General features: G+C 43.3%; 1 protein-coding gene across 1 annotated transcript in view; it reads right to left on the bottom strand.

Annotated features, from left to right (window-relative positions):
• GNAL (G protein subunit alpha L) overlaps positions 1–17749 on the bottom strand; it is a 193310-nt gene extending 175561 nt beyond the window's left edge. Inside the window, exon 1 of the mRNA XM_083826694.1 lies at positions 16989–17749. Coding sequence (XP_083682820.1) covers positions 16989–17460 — 472 coding nt within the window. The 5' untranslated portion in view covers positions 17461–17749. The remainder of the gene's footprint in view (positions 1–16988) is intronic.
• Positions 17750–18422: the final 673 nt, after the last annotated feature.

Raw genomic sequence — 18422 nt, 5'->3', positions numbered from 1 at the left:
CTGCCAGATTTCTTCCATAGTTGTTGACGAATCATTAAATTTGTGGTGCTGATAATCTTGCAATGCTTTCTTCAGCATTCCTCTAGACTTTTTAAAGCAACCATCAACAGCCTGAAGTTATAATAGTCAGAAACCAGCTCTACAGTTCAGTCATTACTGAATTACTGACATAGTTTATCCAACATTGACCTCAGGGTAGACAAGATCCCACAGGATTTATTAGTTCAAGGCACAGTACAACAGATACAAAACAAGCCCTAAGCAACAAAATAGACGTGGGATCTAGAATATTAAAACAAAGTTGCATCATGTTTTGAATGGGATTTGGATCCTATATTGCTCCAGTTAAGGAATTCAGTATTTTCAGTCTCCCTTGTTCTCAACATCACTGATGACGTTTGATAATTGTATGTCTCACAGAAAGATTAACAAAGGATATTTTTTGTAGTCGTGCACATTTACTAGGCTAAAATGGCAATCCTAATAATTGTCCAGAAGCTCTATATTAAAAATTGTACCACTACACAAATAGTTTTGTTGCCAGAGGTGGTAAGCCAAAGCATAAGTATTATGAAGGAGGCTGACCACATAAAGAAAATCCTGGTAACATCCAATTCATTTACTATTAGTCTGCTTCAGCTTGAGGTAAATCAGCTTACGGACTTCAAGAACAAGCTGTTTCTTAATTTTTTGCAGACAGTCTTGTCATGCACTAGCAGTGAGGGGCAAGGACAAAGCCTTCCCTCGCAGGAATACGAGCGTCCATCTGTCTAGGCTCAGAGCACTTTGCTTGGAGCAGTATGGGTCCCCATATTCTTTGTTGATCCTCTTGCTCCCAAAGCTGGTCACTTAGAGCCTTTCCAGTTACCAAAACCTGCATTAACAACGCAGTTCAATTACCTTTACAGAGTGGGACAGTTTTCCCAACACGACGTGCTGCTGTTAAAATATCCTCTACTACTCTGTGTCTCATGCTTATCTTTAGGGAGGTGAGAGGGTATCAACAGTGGCCACAAGTCACTCTTCACTGGACTAGAAATAACATCTTAGGCAGGAAACCCGGGAGCAGCACACTTTAGGATTTGAAGACTTTTTCATGCTGTCACAACAGAGAACTTGTCCGAACTGGATCCGAGGGGCCCAGATCATTATGTTAGCACTGGGACTAAAAAATAGTACCAGAAGGTTCAATTTCTTTTCAGTTGAGTTTTCTTATATCTGATGCCTTGCCATCAGAGGAGTTCCATGTAGAGCTGTAGCGTTACCATTATGTTTCCTCATTTTTAGTTAGAGTGTTTAATTTGAGAAGCAGTTTTCAGAAACTCTAGAAAACATTAATTGACCTAGTAATTCAGCCACCAAAGGTACTAGCTCTCCGAAATAATTTTATAAATAAAATAGGCTGTAGACATCTAAGCTAATAACTGGAATTTAGATGATATGCAAGTTCAATCTTGTACCACTTCTACCCATAATTTTTATCTGCAATACAGGAAAATATATCTGTGGTTAACTCCTTAGAAGAAGCCACATGAGACACTGATAACTTCTGTATATAATGAAAGAATTATTCCACAAAAAAAAAAAAAAAAAAAAAAAAAGCTGACATGCAGTCAACGTCTTACTCAGTTGCTATTACTTATTCTGTATTTTATATGCTGTAGAGGAATGTAGAAAGGATGAACAGATGTAATCATAGATAACACAGCGCGTGATGATATAAAGCATATATACCAAAGGTTTGAACTGAGTTTGAACAGACACCCCTCATGTTGGAAATAGCTTTTCTTTGTATGCGTATTATACAGATTAACTACAGACAGACTCAAACCACATCGAAGTAGATTTATCAGCATGAAGTGAAGTAGATTTATCAGCATGAAGATCCTGAGTCAGGGCTTGCATATTGCTAGGCTTCATGAATCACAGAATCATTAAGGTTGGAAAAGACCTCCATGATCATCTGGTCCAACCAGATACCACCTTTTTAGTTTTAAGGCTCAAAATGAAAGCTCTCTAAAAAGTAAAAGAAAATTAAAAAATCCTATTTTAAACTAATGAAATACCACTGTAACTTAAATAGGTCCCCAGTGACTGAACCCAGTATAAAGTGACAAAAATAATACTGAACAAAAAATAAAAAATATGCTTCCCTGAGGAATTAATATATTCTGAGTATGCAGCTTAACACTTGTGTGTGCAAATATTCTTCAATGATGACCATCTGATTCCAGCTGAAGCTGGTGGAAGTTAAAACTGCTCAATACTTCTGAAGCACTTCTGATGACATATACTATATTCAAACTGAAAAAAATGAGACATTCAAAGATAAGCACATTTACGAAAAGCATTTTCTGCCATGCTTCCGGGTCTCAACTCCTTATTCTACCTTGAGCAATAAATTCCAGACTGATGAGACTGCACAGTTAAGCTCGCATCTGGGATTCTTGCAATCACAGCTAGACTTGCTGTCCTTTCAATAGAAGTATGCTTTTTACATACTTGTACATCACACTGACCAACAATATCAGACATTTACATACATTATGACATCAGACATGCAGTCATTGGTCCCAGCCAACATGGGTTCACGAGGGGTAGGTCCTGTTTAACAAATTTGATTTCCTTTTATGATGAGATCACCCATCTAGTCGATCAAGGGAAACCAGCTGATGTGATCTTTTTGGACTTCAGTAAAGCTTTTGACACGGTTTCTCATAGGATTCTACTGGACAAAATGTCCAGCATACAGCTAAACAAAAACATCATACGATGGGTGAGCAATTGGCTGCCGGGCAGGGCTCGAAGGGTTGTGGTAAATGGGGCCACATCTGGCTGGTGGATGGTCACTAGTGGGGTCCCCCAAGGCTCCATTTTAGGGCCAGTCCTCTTCAAAGTTTTTATAAACGATTTGGATGTAGGACTAGAAGGTGTTTTGAGCAAATTTGCTGATGACACTAAACTTGGAGGAGTTGTGCACTCTGTTGAAGGTGGAAAGGCCTTGCAGAGAGATCTGGACAGATTGGAGAGCTGGGTGATCACCAACCACATGAAGTTTAACAAGAGCAAGTGCTGGGTCCTGCACCTGGGATGGGGCAACCCTGGCTATACGTACAGACTGGGTGATGAGACGCTGGAGAGCAGCCCCGCAGAGAGGGATCTGGGGGTTGTGGTTGACAGCAAGTTGAATATGAGCCAGCAGTGTGCCCTGGCAGCCAGGAGGGCCAACCGTATCCTGGGATGCATCAAGCACAGCATTGCTAGTCGGTCGAGGGAAGGGATTGTCCCGCTCTACTCTGTGCTGGTGTGGCCTCACCTCGAGTACTGTGTGCAGTTCTGGGCACCGCAGTACAAAAAGGATGTGAACTGTTGGAGAGTGTCCAGAGGAGGGCGACGAAGATGGTGAAGGGCCTAGAGGGGAAGACATATGAGGAGCGGCTGAGGTCACTGGGCCTGTTCAGCCTGGAGAAGAGGAGGCTGAGGGGGGACCTCATCGTGGTCTACAGCTTCCTCACGGGAGGGAGTGGAGGGGAAGGTGCCGATCTCTTCTCTTTAGTGACCAGTGATAGGACCCGCGGGAATGGTGTCAAGCTGAGGCAGGGGAGGTTTAGGCTAGACATCAGGATGAGGTTCTTCACCAAGAGGGTGGTCGCACACTGGAACAGGTTCCCCAGGGAAGCAGTCACTGCCCAAGCCTGTTGGAGTTTAAGAAGTGTTTGGACTGTGCACTTAGTCACATGGTCTAAAATTCTGGGTAGACCTGTGTGGTGCCAGGAGTTGGACTCGATGATCCTTATGGGTCCCTTCCAACTCGGGATATTCTATGATTCTATGATCACAATCAATACGAGAACTGCTCCTATATTTCAAATTGTTTTTTCTCCTCCATTGTTTGCATTCACAATTTATTTTGGAAGCCCTTTTTTAGAGAAAATACATGTTTCCTCCACAGGAAGGCTCCCTGTGTGGAGAGTTAATTAAAATGCTAGAAGACCTGGCCCTAGTTAGAGTATTTACCAGAACACCCACGGAGGAAGGGCTATCCTTTGAAATGTTAAATAAATTGCCAACCGTGGATGGGGGTCAAGAAAGCTTTTCAAGCCACCCAGTGCTCTGAAAAATGTATACACCTCAGAAGAAAAAACAAGTGAACACTGTCTATGATGACAAGATGATGGACTTAGTCAAGTATTTTATAAATTAAGATAACTCTTACAGTGCATTTAGGGTGAGTTAAAGAATTAGAATACTTGAGTGTGATCAGAAACAATTCTTCATTAAATTACATATTAATAAAGAAGAAGATTATGAAGGTAAGAACTATTCTGCCCATATAATAGTAGAGGATAGCGCAAACTGTTGACTAGCCAACATGTACCACATACAACAATTAATATCTGACAGTAAGCAGTTCTTTTAACAGGTATTAATCATCTTATCTTTCCTGCTACCAAACATTACCAAAGCCACCAAAGAGTCACCTGAAAATAGAGCTGTTAATTTACTAAGTATTTGGATCTAAGAGCTTTACATTTTGAGTTGGATTCCTTTACGGTGAAGGTGATTTGAAAACCTGAACAATCAGTAATTCCCAAGCCATAAACAAACAAGGCAAAAAGTAACTGGATTCAGTTGGGTTAAAAGATAAGAGGTCAAAAAAGGTCCAAGCAACTGCCCGCAAGATGTAACATGGCACAAAAGACACTTTTGGTCCATAGCCAGTAACAAATACAAGAAGGAAACAAAAAAGCATCAAGAGTGTTTTTTTTCCCTCCTCTGATCTGTAGTACATATTCCATTGTTTTAATATTTCATCTTGACAAAATATTTTCAGCTTGTTGAAAGTATCAGATTAGATACAAATCTTGTTTCTTCTTTTAGGAAAAGGAAAGGGAAGTAGACTGGGCTACTCAAAAAACAGACTATACTCTAGAGATGGAACAGACTGAGCAAAACACAGCTGTTTCCAAAATATTTCCTCAAGTTAATTAAATTAGTTTGTTTTGCTAGAAATCATAATAGCACCATGCTCTAACTACCAGAGCACTGCTAGAGACCAGCTTCATTGTTTAATGAAAACATTTCCCCTGAAATGTCAGGTTATGTTCTTCACCTTAAACCAGTAACAGCACATAATACCGTGTACGTCAACACAACCAATTCTTTGAACAGATGCTTGTCCTCTTGCTTCACAAGGTGATCTAAACCAGTGGGCTTGTTTGTTTGGGTTTAAAATTGTTTGTTTGTTTGTTTACAGAAGAATTCCTTGCAGAAAGGATCCAAGCATGCCCTGCAAGCCACCACAAATGATGGCAGAAAGAATGTCAACCATGCTTACTGGTGCTCCATGAAATAGCCTCAGAGCATCAGAAAAGAGTTTCTAAGGTGTGAGAGAATTATTTGGATTACACAGGTTGAGAAAAACCATGTTCCAACAAGCAAAGGACTGATGTCTACCACTTAAGGTCAATAATTCAGTAATAAGCAAGTTATTTGCTTAATTAAATACTTGAGGGATATTGATAACAAACATAGTTGTTTAAGTTGAAGGCTTATGTCAATATAAGACATCTGTTATTATAAATAAGCAGCATGTATGTCTGATGTTATTCTCCAAAAGACCAATAAAGCAATGTTTCAAGTGAATCAGGAATAAGTCAATAGACGTATTTCAGAACTAATTGTGAATCGTAAAGTAGTTACAGTACCCCCAAAAAGATCCTTAAGAGATTAGTAAAATTTTAGGCAATGATTAAAAAATACCACTATGAGTAACACTAGCTTATGAAAAGATTAATGTGTGGAGGAGAAATGCTGTTGGAGAACAGTAACTCCCTGATAAGCATGGCACTGTCAAATAATACCTTTTAATGAGCCACTGCAAAATTATATCTCTAGAAGTAGCAGAAGCAGATTTTTATAGACCAGTTTCAGAAAGAGTTGGATATACAATGATTATGTATCATCTGGTGAAATGAGTTAAAATAAAAACAATGCTTCCTCTAGAAAATATATACAATAAACCATTAGAAGTGGACATGGACCACTTCTGAGATACTGAAAAAACAGGGAGAGTTCAGACAAGAGCAAGAGGTTAAGAGCACATTTAGCTTTTAAGGAATATTTTCCAATCTGTTTTCTTTCAAGGAATGGAATAACTATGCAAGTTCAATTACAAACAAGCAAGAGAAAACAAGTGTATTATGAACTCCAGCCAGAAAGAAGTTGGAAAGTTACTACTGGGCAGTAAAATGATTTGTTGATTGCATAGGTAGTCCGATGGAAAAACCTTACTGGTCACTGCTGCACTTTCAAATCTACTTATAAATAAATTCCCTAAATCTACCCCCATTGTTTGCTTGCTTAGCTTATGTTGACAAAGCGGCTACCAATAGTAACATCTTTATCAATCTAGCTTTAGAGAGCGCTGAGTTAGGGGATGAAAGACTGAACTCAAAAGATGCTGTGCATTTACTGCAGACTTGGTGGTACGTTCAAATTGATTTTTCTCATGCAAGATTAAAAGAGATTAATTCAGCATTTCTTTGCACATCATGTAAACGGCCAGTTCATTCAACTTTCTAATTACTCTTTTATTGGGGGTATCAGAATACATAGAAAAAAACAGTGGCAGACGTTCTTACTTTTAAATACGATTATTTGACCTGCAAAGAAACACCAAGCAACATTACAGGCAGGCTTCAGATTTACTTAAAGTACGTCAGAGAAGGAAAAACAAACAAACAAACAAACAAAAAACACAAGAAAACTTTGATTCCTATATTTTTTCAGCTATCTTCATCATGGACAGAGATATGTTGTCATTAAGAGAAGATTAAATTCCAGTGGCAGTCAATATAGTAGGATGTAGTGATGTTAGACTGTTTAGACGTGAGAAAATTATATCTGTTTTGCCCTGCACCCAAACTACACATAGCAGAACACCAAGTGCTAGAGAACCTTTGCAGGCAGTGCCATTGCTTAGACAAACAATGCACAAGACAATGAGGAACTGCGGTGTTAAGGTGAATGTTTTCCCTCAAGAGCAGAACAAGGTGTTGACACGTACCTGTTCTTACCTTAAGCATAAGAGTCACATAGGGAGGCAGACGGAGTGTGAAACATCTGCACATTGTCACTCAGCGCATCAGAGCCCCTATTTCCATTTCCTGAAACTGCTGGATCAGGATTACTATGAATGGTACTGGGCCAAGCACAAAGCAGCTGTAAGGCAGTCCTGCTCCCCAGTCCCCCACCCCAAACCCTTCACCAGTAGTCACCTGAGAGGCTGCCTGACCTTTTATTACATTGCTTTAACTTTCCACTGAGATGTTGAAAAGTTTTTTTCAGTCTCTGGCAGACAGACCACAACCCTAAGAATCCTTTTTAAATAGATAAGGACTACCACCAGATGGTCTTTGGAGTGGATTACTCTTCAAATGAGTATTCTTCTACCTTAAATTATGAGCTACTTGAAGTATCAAGAAACTATTCTCTCCTTCTTAGTTTTTCCCTGAAAGAGTTTTCCTTCTGTCTCTAGTAGTTCAAAGGCCTGGTTGACATTACACCTGGAGCCAGAATCCATTGACATAGAAGAGTTCTGCATACAGCAAACAATCCTAAGCATTTTTTTCTATCCCCACCCTTAACTCTGCCAAGTCGATATCCTCACCATAAGAAGCAGAAGGTCCCAGAAGTGAGTATGTTACCTCCATAAATATTGCCATAGTTTTCCCACTTAAAAACGGGGCTTGTACTATATCAATGATAATCAAGGTGGAAAGACACCACTGGACAAACTCAGGAATCCAGATGCCACATCAAGGAGAATAAGAAAATGTGAGGAAGCAGCAATGGAATTTGGACCCACAGTCTCCTGCTGGGTGCACCTTGAAGCTCACAGAAACTTCAGAAAGTTGCCATAGCTCCTGATCTAAACAGCAAGAAACCAGGAAGCATGAAATTGAACCCATCTCCACTGCTTCTTTATCAGTCTTCCATGAAGAGGCACTAGAGGCTTTAGAGCACTGAAGAATCACAGCAAGCATAAGGCTGTTCAAAATACTCTTACACGTAAGAACAGAAACATCCTTACTAAAAGGAGCAGTGCATGACAGCAATTTAAACGCAGTGTTTTATCCCATCTTTCTCCAAGTGCCAAGAGCTTCTGTGTTCACCTCCCAGGACAATTTCATCTACAAACATCTATGATCCGGGTCTATATGCACTTGAAGTTCTGTTCTGCTAAACAAACCACAGTGATCAGAATTTACATGAAAGAAGGATGTTTTCCAGAAAAAAAAAAGCTATTTCCTTCATTAACCAATGCTCACAAGTCAGTAGATCCAATATACAAAAGGATCTGAAAGACACCTTAGTTTATAGCTGATCCTTAATGCTGTTTTCCTGCTTGTTTCTACAAGGCAGTTACAGAGCACCACACAGGACAGTAGTATACTTGTACTATACTACAAAGTTCCTAAGTACAGCTGAAGCAGAAAAGACTGTTTTGTACACAAAAAGGTGTTTTTTTTTTCCTTTATTCACTTTTTAATGTTAGGTGATTACATGACTGGGGGGGAAACGGACACATTACGAGGCACAGGCATAAGTCTTCTACAGTCTTGCCATTTGGAAAGGTAAAAATAAATGTTTTATATAAAAACCATCTTAACCACACCTTTGCAGATTATGAAGTGGTTGTTTCAAGATACAGTCTTCATACAAATTATTATATTCTCCTGCACTAAACCTAAGGGTTTAGAGTTTGTACAACAACAAAAAGAAGTTTGTCTTTGCAAAGGCTGGCACATGTTGGAAGTGCTTAGTATCTTGCTCACATCTCTCTTTGAGAAAGTTAGACAAGTACAGCAAGCTCAGAACTGGCAGAAGATAGCACTGTAAGCCTACTTTGTAATTCAAATGTCCAGTGAGTCAACAGGGGGAAAAACCAAACCAAAACAAAACCAACAATATTGTTACAGGAACCACTGAACCTGCTCTGTTCCTACGAAGCTTTAAGCCTATGAGATACACCAGGATAAAATCCAACCCCATGCTCCTGAAGGCTGCTTTAGCCACCTAGACTCCTGATGGTGATCTACCATGCTTTAGAAGAACAAGTAATTGCACGGTTGTGTGCACACACAGGCATAACGTGTGTGTTCATATCTGAAGAGGTATTACCTAGAATAGGGGATTATCCTTAAATCAACATGAAATGAATTCAAGCATGTGAAATATGAATGAGTGCTCTTGCTCAAGAAAAAAAAAAAAAGTGATTTGCTACTGTTGTAGCTTAGTCTTCCACCTGAGTCATTCAAGAAAATAAAGGTGATCTCCATTAGAAAGGCAGTGTGTAACACCATGCAGTGCATTCTGCGTTTGCTTCAAGACACAGAATGACTAATTCTCTGTAATTAAGAGAACTGTAGCATAACAGAGCTGGTAATGCCTCCAGCAATATTAATCACAGTTTTCAACAAAAGATTAAGTTACTTAATATAAATTACGCTTGCACAGAAGAGTATGGATCCATGATCACCCACACTTTCAGCAGTTTAACCTACTCTTTGTTCTTCATAATGGAAAAACAAAGCTGTTTCTATCCATTTTAATTCATATATGACATAAATTAAATACAGCTTATATTACATGTATCAAAAAGAATGTATTTTTCAAATAATTAAAAAAGGCTGCGAAAATGACACCAGCAGAGAGTAGGGACTCAATTTATTGTCAGACTGTTATTACAGATATTTTCCAGCATGCTATGCATCTCCATTGTGTGCGCTAACCCAAACCAAAGAGGCGAAGTTTCCCTTCGCTGCATCTTCTGAAGACCAACTAGACAATTAGCTTGAATCGATTGCTGAGAAGAGCTTCCCTTTCACATTTTAGAGGAATGCAGTCTTCTTAAAGGAAACAGTCAAAATTTTATTGCCTATACAGAGAAAGTGAAAAACTTTTCGTTTCTAGTTATTTTAAATGTCTGGAAAACAAACAAACAAAAAACAAAAACAAAAAAACACCTGCTTTCTACTTTTAAACAGTTTTTCTAAGTTCAAAAATGCATGTTGTTCCCACATGACGTAAATTCGTGGCTAAAATAAAGCTAACAGTACAGAATTTAAAATATGACCTGGATTTGACTTACTACAGTAGTGGTATTTTGGGAAAAAATAATTTGTTATTCTTGAAGCCTAGCATTACTTTAAATGTAAATGGAATTTACAATGATATAAGTTTAACTTTATAAACAAACACATGGAGAATATCAGATTATGGGGAAGCAAGCAATTCAAGTTTGGCTTCAAAGAGATCTTATCAGTAAAGATCTTTCACTACAGGTGATTGATGTCATGCCTTACATTATGAACATTAAGTGGCAGGGTTTTTCTTGGATTTTTTGATGCTTTGCTTTTTGATGCTTTGCATGTGAACACAGCAAAAATAAATCTTCTCCTAACTACATTTTTATTTACTCTAGTCACAAACAGCATGTCCTTCCTTCTTAATACAGCTTACCCAGCGAGTTAATTCCTTCAACTTTTATTCCATATTTGTGTGCAGAAAAATCACATGAGACAGAAGGCTCACGTATAGCTATACAATGCGACAGGGATAACACAAAATACTGCTGGTCAGTACACTTAACATGCTCATCTGCTTTTGAAAGAGGCCTAAAGAGGACATGTGCTGCTCAGGTACGAGGATGCATTTCTTCCAGGCCCTGCACTCCTCAGTATTAAAAACCAAACAAACAGAACATCCAGATTTACTGATTTATGGTATTACTAGTCATAAACGAAAACATCCAAAATATTTAAAGCCAGTTGTGTCCGACAGTTATAAGTAACAGAACAGCAAGACAAAGCTTCTGCCCATAAAATGGAAGAAACGTTGATCATTGCAGCAAAACAAATACCTCACAGGGTTGAAGAACCATCCAAGGCTGTAAATCTTAACAATAGCTGAATGATTTTAACTTTCTGCAGAAGACCATTTCTATTAATAACATTGTAAGTAATAACTACAGACATAAATTTTCTCCCTCAAAAATAGATCTGCATCTTCAGTGGAAAGACAGCTTTAGATTTCTTTTGGACTGTGGTCCCACTCAACTGGCTGGTTCTGTGCTCCATTTTACTCATTTGCTCAGTCCACCAAGTGCCTATTCAAAAAAAAAGTCTATTACTAGACATTAAAAAACATCCAGAGTACACAGAATTTAAGGAAGCACCATGAAGTGCAGTTAAGACCCAATGCAAAATGGTAACTCAGAAGTTTCCATCCCTTCTGCTGGGGGCAAGCAGCAACTCTGAGACCAACCTTGCACTAAGTTTCTCTGCCACTAGACAGAAGCCTGTGGAGAAGAACCATTTCCAGATCATTTTGTGAGAGCAAAATGCTTCTAGTCTGTCAAATACATTAAATTTGGTAAGTAGAGGGAGGGCCAGGTTTCCTGCACAGCTCAGCCCGGTTGTTGGGGGAAAAAAAGTAAAATTAAAAATTAACTCAACTTTGAAAGTTCAAATAATAACTGACATGAAAAGCATGTTGAAGGAAGCCATAAGTCCACAAAGACAAAACAGAAAACAACAGTAAGTATTACCCCAAATTTGTATAGTTTCACTGTGTCGAAGATGCTAGAATGCAAATAGTAATAGTTATATTGTGGGATAGTTATTATTTATATAGTTATCTTGGGGATGGAAAAAAACCTTGTATGAGTCACTCAAGGAATGCCAGAGGGCTGACAGGTTAAGAAATAGGGGGTGTGTGGTTGGGCAGTGGAGAGGGATGAACATGGGAACAAATTTCAAAAGTATTTCCTCGAAACTGGGAGGAAAAAAAGGAATGGCTGGGAAAGGAAAACAAGCTTACATCCTATTCAAAATTTCCGCAGTAGAGAAATGATAACTGTACCGGGAGCTTAGGATGACAAAAGACACTAGCAGAGTTTGCTTAAGGAAGACACAGTGTCACAACAAACACTTGTGGGATTTGCAGAGCCTCAGTGCCCAGCACTTGCCTCCTAACCAGAAGCTGGCGTTGTGCAAGCTGCAGAGCCATCCCCGCACGGTGGTCAGACCACTGACCGCTGCTGTGCGTAACGTGGAACAGAACAAGAAAGTCCTTCTGTTTTTCTTAACTGGGAAGTGATATTAAAACAAGCAAAATTAATCACAGAGTGGAAACTGGTTAACACAGGGAAACAAAGGCTAAATGCAGTTAGTCAGTAATCCCCAGAAGAAAGGAAGGCAAAGTGTTGCAAGTTGAGGATCGCTTGCGGTACACTTTAAAAACAAAAGTTAACAAAACCCAACATGTCCTGATGACTTCTGCTTATTGGTTTCCACACCTGTGAGGAATGCATATACCACTCCAAATAACACCATAAGCTACAGACAAAAACAGAAGAGTAGTTGGAAAGGCATGCAAATGATGCAAAGGATTAGGGATTATAAAATCCATTTACTTTATTACATTGCTCAGTATTTGCAGCCCATTGTCTCAAAGTCCTGAAAACATCTGTTCCTACCAATTATACATCCACTATCTACATGATATAACTACCTGGCCGTAGGGATCCTACATCTACCAGCACAAAACAGTGAGCTTTTCTGCAAGGACAAGACATGCAGTAGGGGATGGAAAGGGAGTGTGCACCACCCAGGAACACACGTGCTGGTGCCCAGCTCAGTTAGGGACCGGGGCAGGCATCAGCTCTGGTGGTAACATGAAAATACCCCAAGCACACAGCTTTATGGAGGCCCAGCAGAAGTATCTTAGCACATCAAGCTCAACCAAATTCTTGTATTTGTCAATAAGCATGAGTTGGCATTATATAAAGTTGGAATTAAAGAGAAAAAAAAAAAGATTTATCAAGTTTAATTTTGATACTTGAATTGGTGCGGGGATGATAAGCTTGAGTTGAGGGTTTGCTGATAGAGTATACTTAATTAAAAAACTGCAGTTTTAGTCTAAAAGCCACCGTCTGAGCAGAAATCCTTTCTCAATGCAGTTTAATTCTGACAGCAGTCAATCAAAGGTGTCTCATTAGGCAGGTAGCACAGTAATACAGCATTACTATCATACACACCTGCGCTTCCAGGCACCTACTGCTTAGCTTGACATGGCACCATTGTGTTTGATTCCCATGAACTAAAGGATTATAAGTTTCTTTGTATTTTTTTATACACTTATGTACAGAAATATAATGAAATGTCTAAATTTCACTATCAAGTCTTAATACTTAAATATCATGTAAACGGCTACCGTACCTTTTAAACGAAGAAAATGAGCATTTCCGTTTTCCCTTCAAGCCCTATCATTACTTTCAGTTTCTGTTTAAGGGAAAACCTTTCACTCCCAGCACTTTCAGTTTCAGTTTCGCTAGGAAGTGCAGAAGAATGGGCTCTGTTTGACAAAGTCACCTAAAGTTAGAGCAGCGACTGAGAGTTTAGGGAAAGGGAAAAAGCAGGAGCCAGAGGATGCTAGAAGAGAACCATCCAGGGGGAAAAAAAAAAAAAAAAGAAAAAAAAAAAAGATTTCTGGCTATGGCTTACTTCAACATTACATTAATTATACCTTAATTATACCACCATGGCTAGCACTTTGTTTAAAGCCAATCCCCCTTCACACACCACTTACTCCCAAAATAGTTTAAAATATGAGATTGGAAACAAGAACTTAAATTGGTTCCATTAAGTGGTTTGTAATGTTTTCGCTGGCGATTTCCTGTACAAACAATCTCGTACAAGGGAGTATTTGCAGTTCTCTGGAAAAAAAGACTGAACAGAAAAAAAGGCAAAAAAAAACCCAACCCAACACCACCCCCAACAACAAAAAAATAACCACAAAGCTAGGACACGCTGAGCAAGCCCTGTAAGGCTGTGCAACATGTATGTATGCTTAGAAAAAATATCCTCATCTCAGGGCTAGAAAGAGCATCCTAAAAATTCTGCACAGATGAACATTTTTGCTTATTAAAAATAAAAGGAAATAAAAATAAAAGGCAAGTTATACAGTGCGCAAGAATGAACTCCAGGTTTCCAGCCTTTTCTCCTCTTTGTAGCAGACATTAAACACGAAACAGGCAATTACAATGGAAAGCAAGTTTCCATTTTATGTCAGTTCATCTTGTTGCAGAAGAGGAAAAACAAACAAATGAAAAAAAAAAAAAGCCAACACCAAACCTCCTCTGCTATTATCCCAGTGCTCCAGCACGGCTCCAGCCACCTGCCACAGACCTACCTACTTGTGTGCGAGGCACGTGCAGGCTCGAGGACCTCGAGGACCGCTCTCATCACCATGCACACCCCTTCTCACGGCTACTGGTTATGACAAAACACATCAAGCATTTCCAGACGGGTTCGGGGGGAGCTCCAAACGTCGCGTGAAGCACGAGCCAGCGGCTGGGGGTGAAGCTGCGACTAGCAAGAAGGTGTTCTTGGAGAGCCGCTCAGCACCACACACGAGAAGAAGCCTTTAGGAATTCCTAATGTTTTGATGACTGGTACACAGGGGTCATCACAAAGCTGAGTGTTTTCATTTGACATAACAAATGGAGAGCTTTTAGGGGAAGGTCGTTTTCAAACACTTACAGAGGAAGCCTCCCTTCTAACATACTACTTATTTACAACTCCAGAGATTACCAGTGTGCATATATTAACATAATTATTTTGCGTATCTTTCTGATATTTAGTAGTAGCTCCTTAGAACATACCCTGCATTTTTTCTTCTAAATTTCTACAAAATCCTCTAAACTTGTCCCAGTTCATGTATAAGACAAACAAGAACAAATCACAATGAAGCTATTGTTTACAAACTTGTACCTAAAAAAGAAACCAGCAAAACCCACACCAACCCTGTTGCTCAACTTTGTTTATTCTGTGATGGTGCTCTGCTGTCCCTGCATTCACTGCTTCCCCTCTGATACCCATTTCCTCCATGTTGATCTACAAAAATATTCCTCTTCTCTGTAGCAAAGGTATGCTTCCACGTTCACGCCACCAGGAAGATCTTAGGGACAGGGATCAAGACACTCACCACCAGAAATGCTGTAAAATACCAAGCTGATAATACTCTTTACTCTCAAAGACCTTTGCATACATCCTAAGCCTTTTCCCTGTGCAAGACTGAAAACAATTACCTTCTGCAAAGCAATTTTACTTCACTTCTTCTCTGACAAATAAACCTTTCACCGCTCTAAATATTTTCCCCTTATCTAGAGCAGCATTTCCACTTCTTTACAAACAGCAACACAAAGCACCTGCAGCACTCCCTACATCCAAATCAGACGTTTATGTCAGGCCCCGATCTGCCAGGGATGAAACAATAATCCAGCATTTCCTCCCTGCGATACGGAGATCAGAGAATATTTCATGATTATGACATGTATTTAATACCAAATTCCATGCAGAGAGCCTGAGGAGCGTTGAGTTTCTTTTAGGCTGCCAGGGGTTGGCGATGGTTTATTTTTTTGATTGCATTGTTTCTGAACAGGTGCTCGCTGTTCGGGTTTACTATGACAACCACCCATGCCGTGGACTACAGGCAGCGCCTATGTGTTCGGATCCCTTTGTTCGAGCAGTTACATTGCTCTCTGGAGGAAGACCACCAGCCAGGATCTCTGCCTTCATGTGGCCATATTGGCAATGTTACACCTTCAGTGATTATGGGAAGAGAAATCTTTAAAAATACAGTTTTTAAATGGAATACAGTATTTGAAATACCAGACCAGTTCAAGCATCAGGAAAAGCGCTTTACCAAGAATATTATTAATTCAGTGGAGTAGGAATCGCATCTTCTCCCTCTGCCCTTTTACTGGCTGCACTGGTATCCTACAGACTGGCTTTTTGTGGATAATAATAGAACCCGTGATTTGTTTTTAGAAATGGAGCACTACGGTCCTGGCAAACACTGCTTATACCTTTAGTGCTCTGGCGTATTTCATTATTTTCTCCTCCCCTCACCCATCAAGAGGAACGAAGCAATCCAATAGCACGGAAGCACGGCTCTGTGAAGAACGATGGACGGCCCCCCCAAATTTGGGGCTACGCACAGATACCCACCCAAACTCCACACCGCTGACCTCGGCGAGCACAGGCCAAGCCAGCCAACGCCGAAGTACATCAGTATTTCCACGCTGACAGAAATTAAGAGATTTATGACCACGCTTAAGAGGCCAAACAAGCCCTCTGCTCAGACCATAAAAAAAAAAAAAAGCCAAGCCCTGCAGTATGACTGTTCTGTTTCCTGCAGGAAATGAGATGCTTGTATCAGATACCCCTGTGGTTTTCATACTGTAAGTGTACCAGCTGGTACGAAGCCCCTGGAGAGGGCTGTGAGCTGCTGCTTAGAAAGAGCAGAGGCGACAGCACACCGCGCGCAGCACCTCGGCCAAGGCGGGGGGGGGGGCACAAAAGCAGACAAGTCACCCCCCCAAAAACTGGGAGGCAGCCTCTGCAGGTCTCATCCTGTAGCAAAGGCCAGGAGGCGCCCACCCCCCTTGGTTTCCCCCCCTCACGCCTCTCCTTTAACCGAGGACACCGCGGCTCAGCACCGCTCCTGGCCTCCAGGAGCCGCAAGCCGCCGCCGCCACACGAGGACCATCCATCCCCCGGGGCGCACGCCTGACGGATGGCCGTTTTTCATTTATTTATTTATTTATTTATTAAATAATATATTTATTTTCTCCTTTCCCCGCCCGTTCCCAGCCCCGCTCCCCGGAGGCCCCCGCCGCTCCCCTTTTCCTGCCGGGGTGGAGCCGCTCGGCTCGGCAGGACGGGGCTGGGATCGCCGTTCTCCATTGCAAAGCCAACGCCGGGGCCAGCAGGGGGAGGAGGAGGAGGAGGGGGAGGAAGGTGGGAACCCGTCTGGGGAAAGCCTGGCACGGGCCGGGGGACACACCGAGGGGGGGGGGGGCCGGGAGGCCGGGGAGCCCCCTGCGGGCACCTGCCGCACGCAGCCGGCACACGTACCCAGCAGCAGCAGGCGGTGCGTCTGCTTGTACTCCCGCTTCTGCTCCTTGAGCGCCCGGTCGATGCTCTTGCTGACTTTCCTCGCCTCCTTCTCCGCCTCCCGCTCCTCCAGGCGCAGCTTCTCCCAGGGTCTCTGCAGCGCCGGCGGCTGCTGCAGCGCCTGCTGCTGCCTCGCCGCCTTCCCCCCGCCGGCCTTGGGCAGCGGCGGCCGCTCGGGGGCCGCCCCGTTACCGCCGCCGTTCTGCAGCACCAGCGGCGGCCCGTCCCCTTCGCCGCCGCCGGGCTTGCCGCCGGGCCGGAGCAACGCGCCCTCGGCCAGCGGCTGCTGCTGCGGCGGCGGCGGGGCGGCGTGCGGCTCGGCCGGCGGCTCGGGCTCCGAGGCGGCGCCGGCGCTGGACGAGATGGAGCCGCCGCCGCCGCCGCCGCCGGCGTCGCCGAAGAGCCGCGGGCGCAGGCTGTAGCAGAGCCCCATGGCTCGCTGCCCCCGCCGGGCACGGGCTGCGGCGCGGCGGGGCTGGGCTGGGCGCTCGCCGCCGGCCCTACGCGCCGCGCTGCTGCTGCTGCTGCTGCTGCTGCTGGCGGCGGCGGCGGCGGGGGGCGCGGGCGGGCGGGGAGGGGGCGCCGCGGAGCCCCTCACGGCCCCGCCGGGCCATCTTGCATTTTCCTCCCCGGGCGGTGTGGCGGCGGCGGCGGTGGCGGCGGCGGTGGCGGTGGCGGCGGCTCCGCGCCGATCACCTGACGCCGAGCTGCCACCGCCGGGTCCACCTTACCGTAAATACCCCAGCGCCAGCCCACCGCGCAGCGCCGGGCGCCGCCGGGGAGGGGCGGGGGCTGCCCGCCCTCACACACACACACACACACACACACTCACCCACACACGCACCCACACACGCGCACTGGCACACGCAGGCAGGCCGCGAAGCCCTCGCTCCCGCACGAAGCCCTCGCCCACCCGCCAAGCCCAAGCCCCCGCCCCGAGCTGTGTCCCCTGAGGGAGCCAGGCCGGGGCCTGTGGCGCCGAGGGGTCCCCCCCGTTGTCCCCCCCGCAGCCGTCCCCGCAGCACAAACACGATTTGCAGCCCGTGCACACGCCGCCCTACTACACGCGCTTCCCTCGGCGTGCCGCCCGCACGCTGACTAACTGTGCCGTGGGAGGGAGACATCCCGTTTGGATGCGATGGCGCGGGGAAATAATAGGCAATATTGGGGCTTGCTCGCTCGCCCACTCGGCGTTAGCAGTAGTAGTACTCCACGAGCAGGGAGGGAAGGCTGTGGAGGAAAGCCGTGCTGCTCAAAGGCAGCCCTCATCGCGACACGTCTCGGACAAATTCGGGTCGCCCCATCCGCTGCGTAGCTCTGTAGATGTGGGGCATACAGGATGCACTGCAGCTCCTTCCATCTTCCTGGGTGGGTTTCTACTGTAATATTTCATAA

This window comes from Anser anser (assembly GCF_964211835.1).
Source record: "Anser anser genome assembly, chromosome: 2".
NCBI lineage: Eukaryota > Metazoa > Chordata > Aves > Anseriformes > Anatidae > Anser > Anser anser.
Note: the sequence above shows the minus strand (reverse complement) of the source record. Positions and strands in the feature narration are given on the sequence as shown.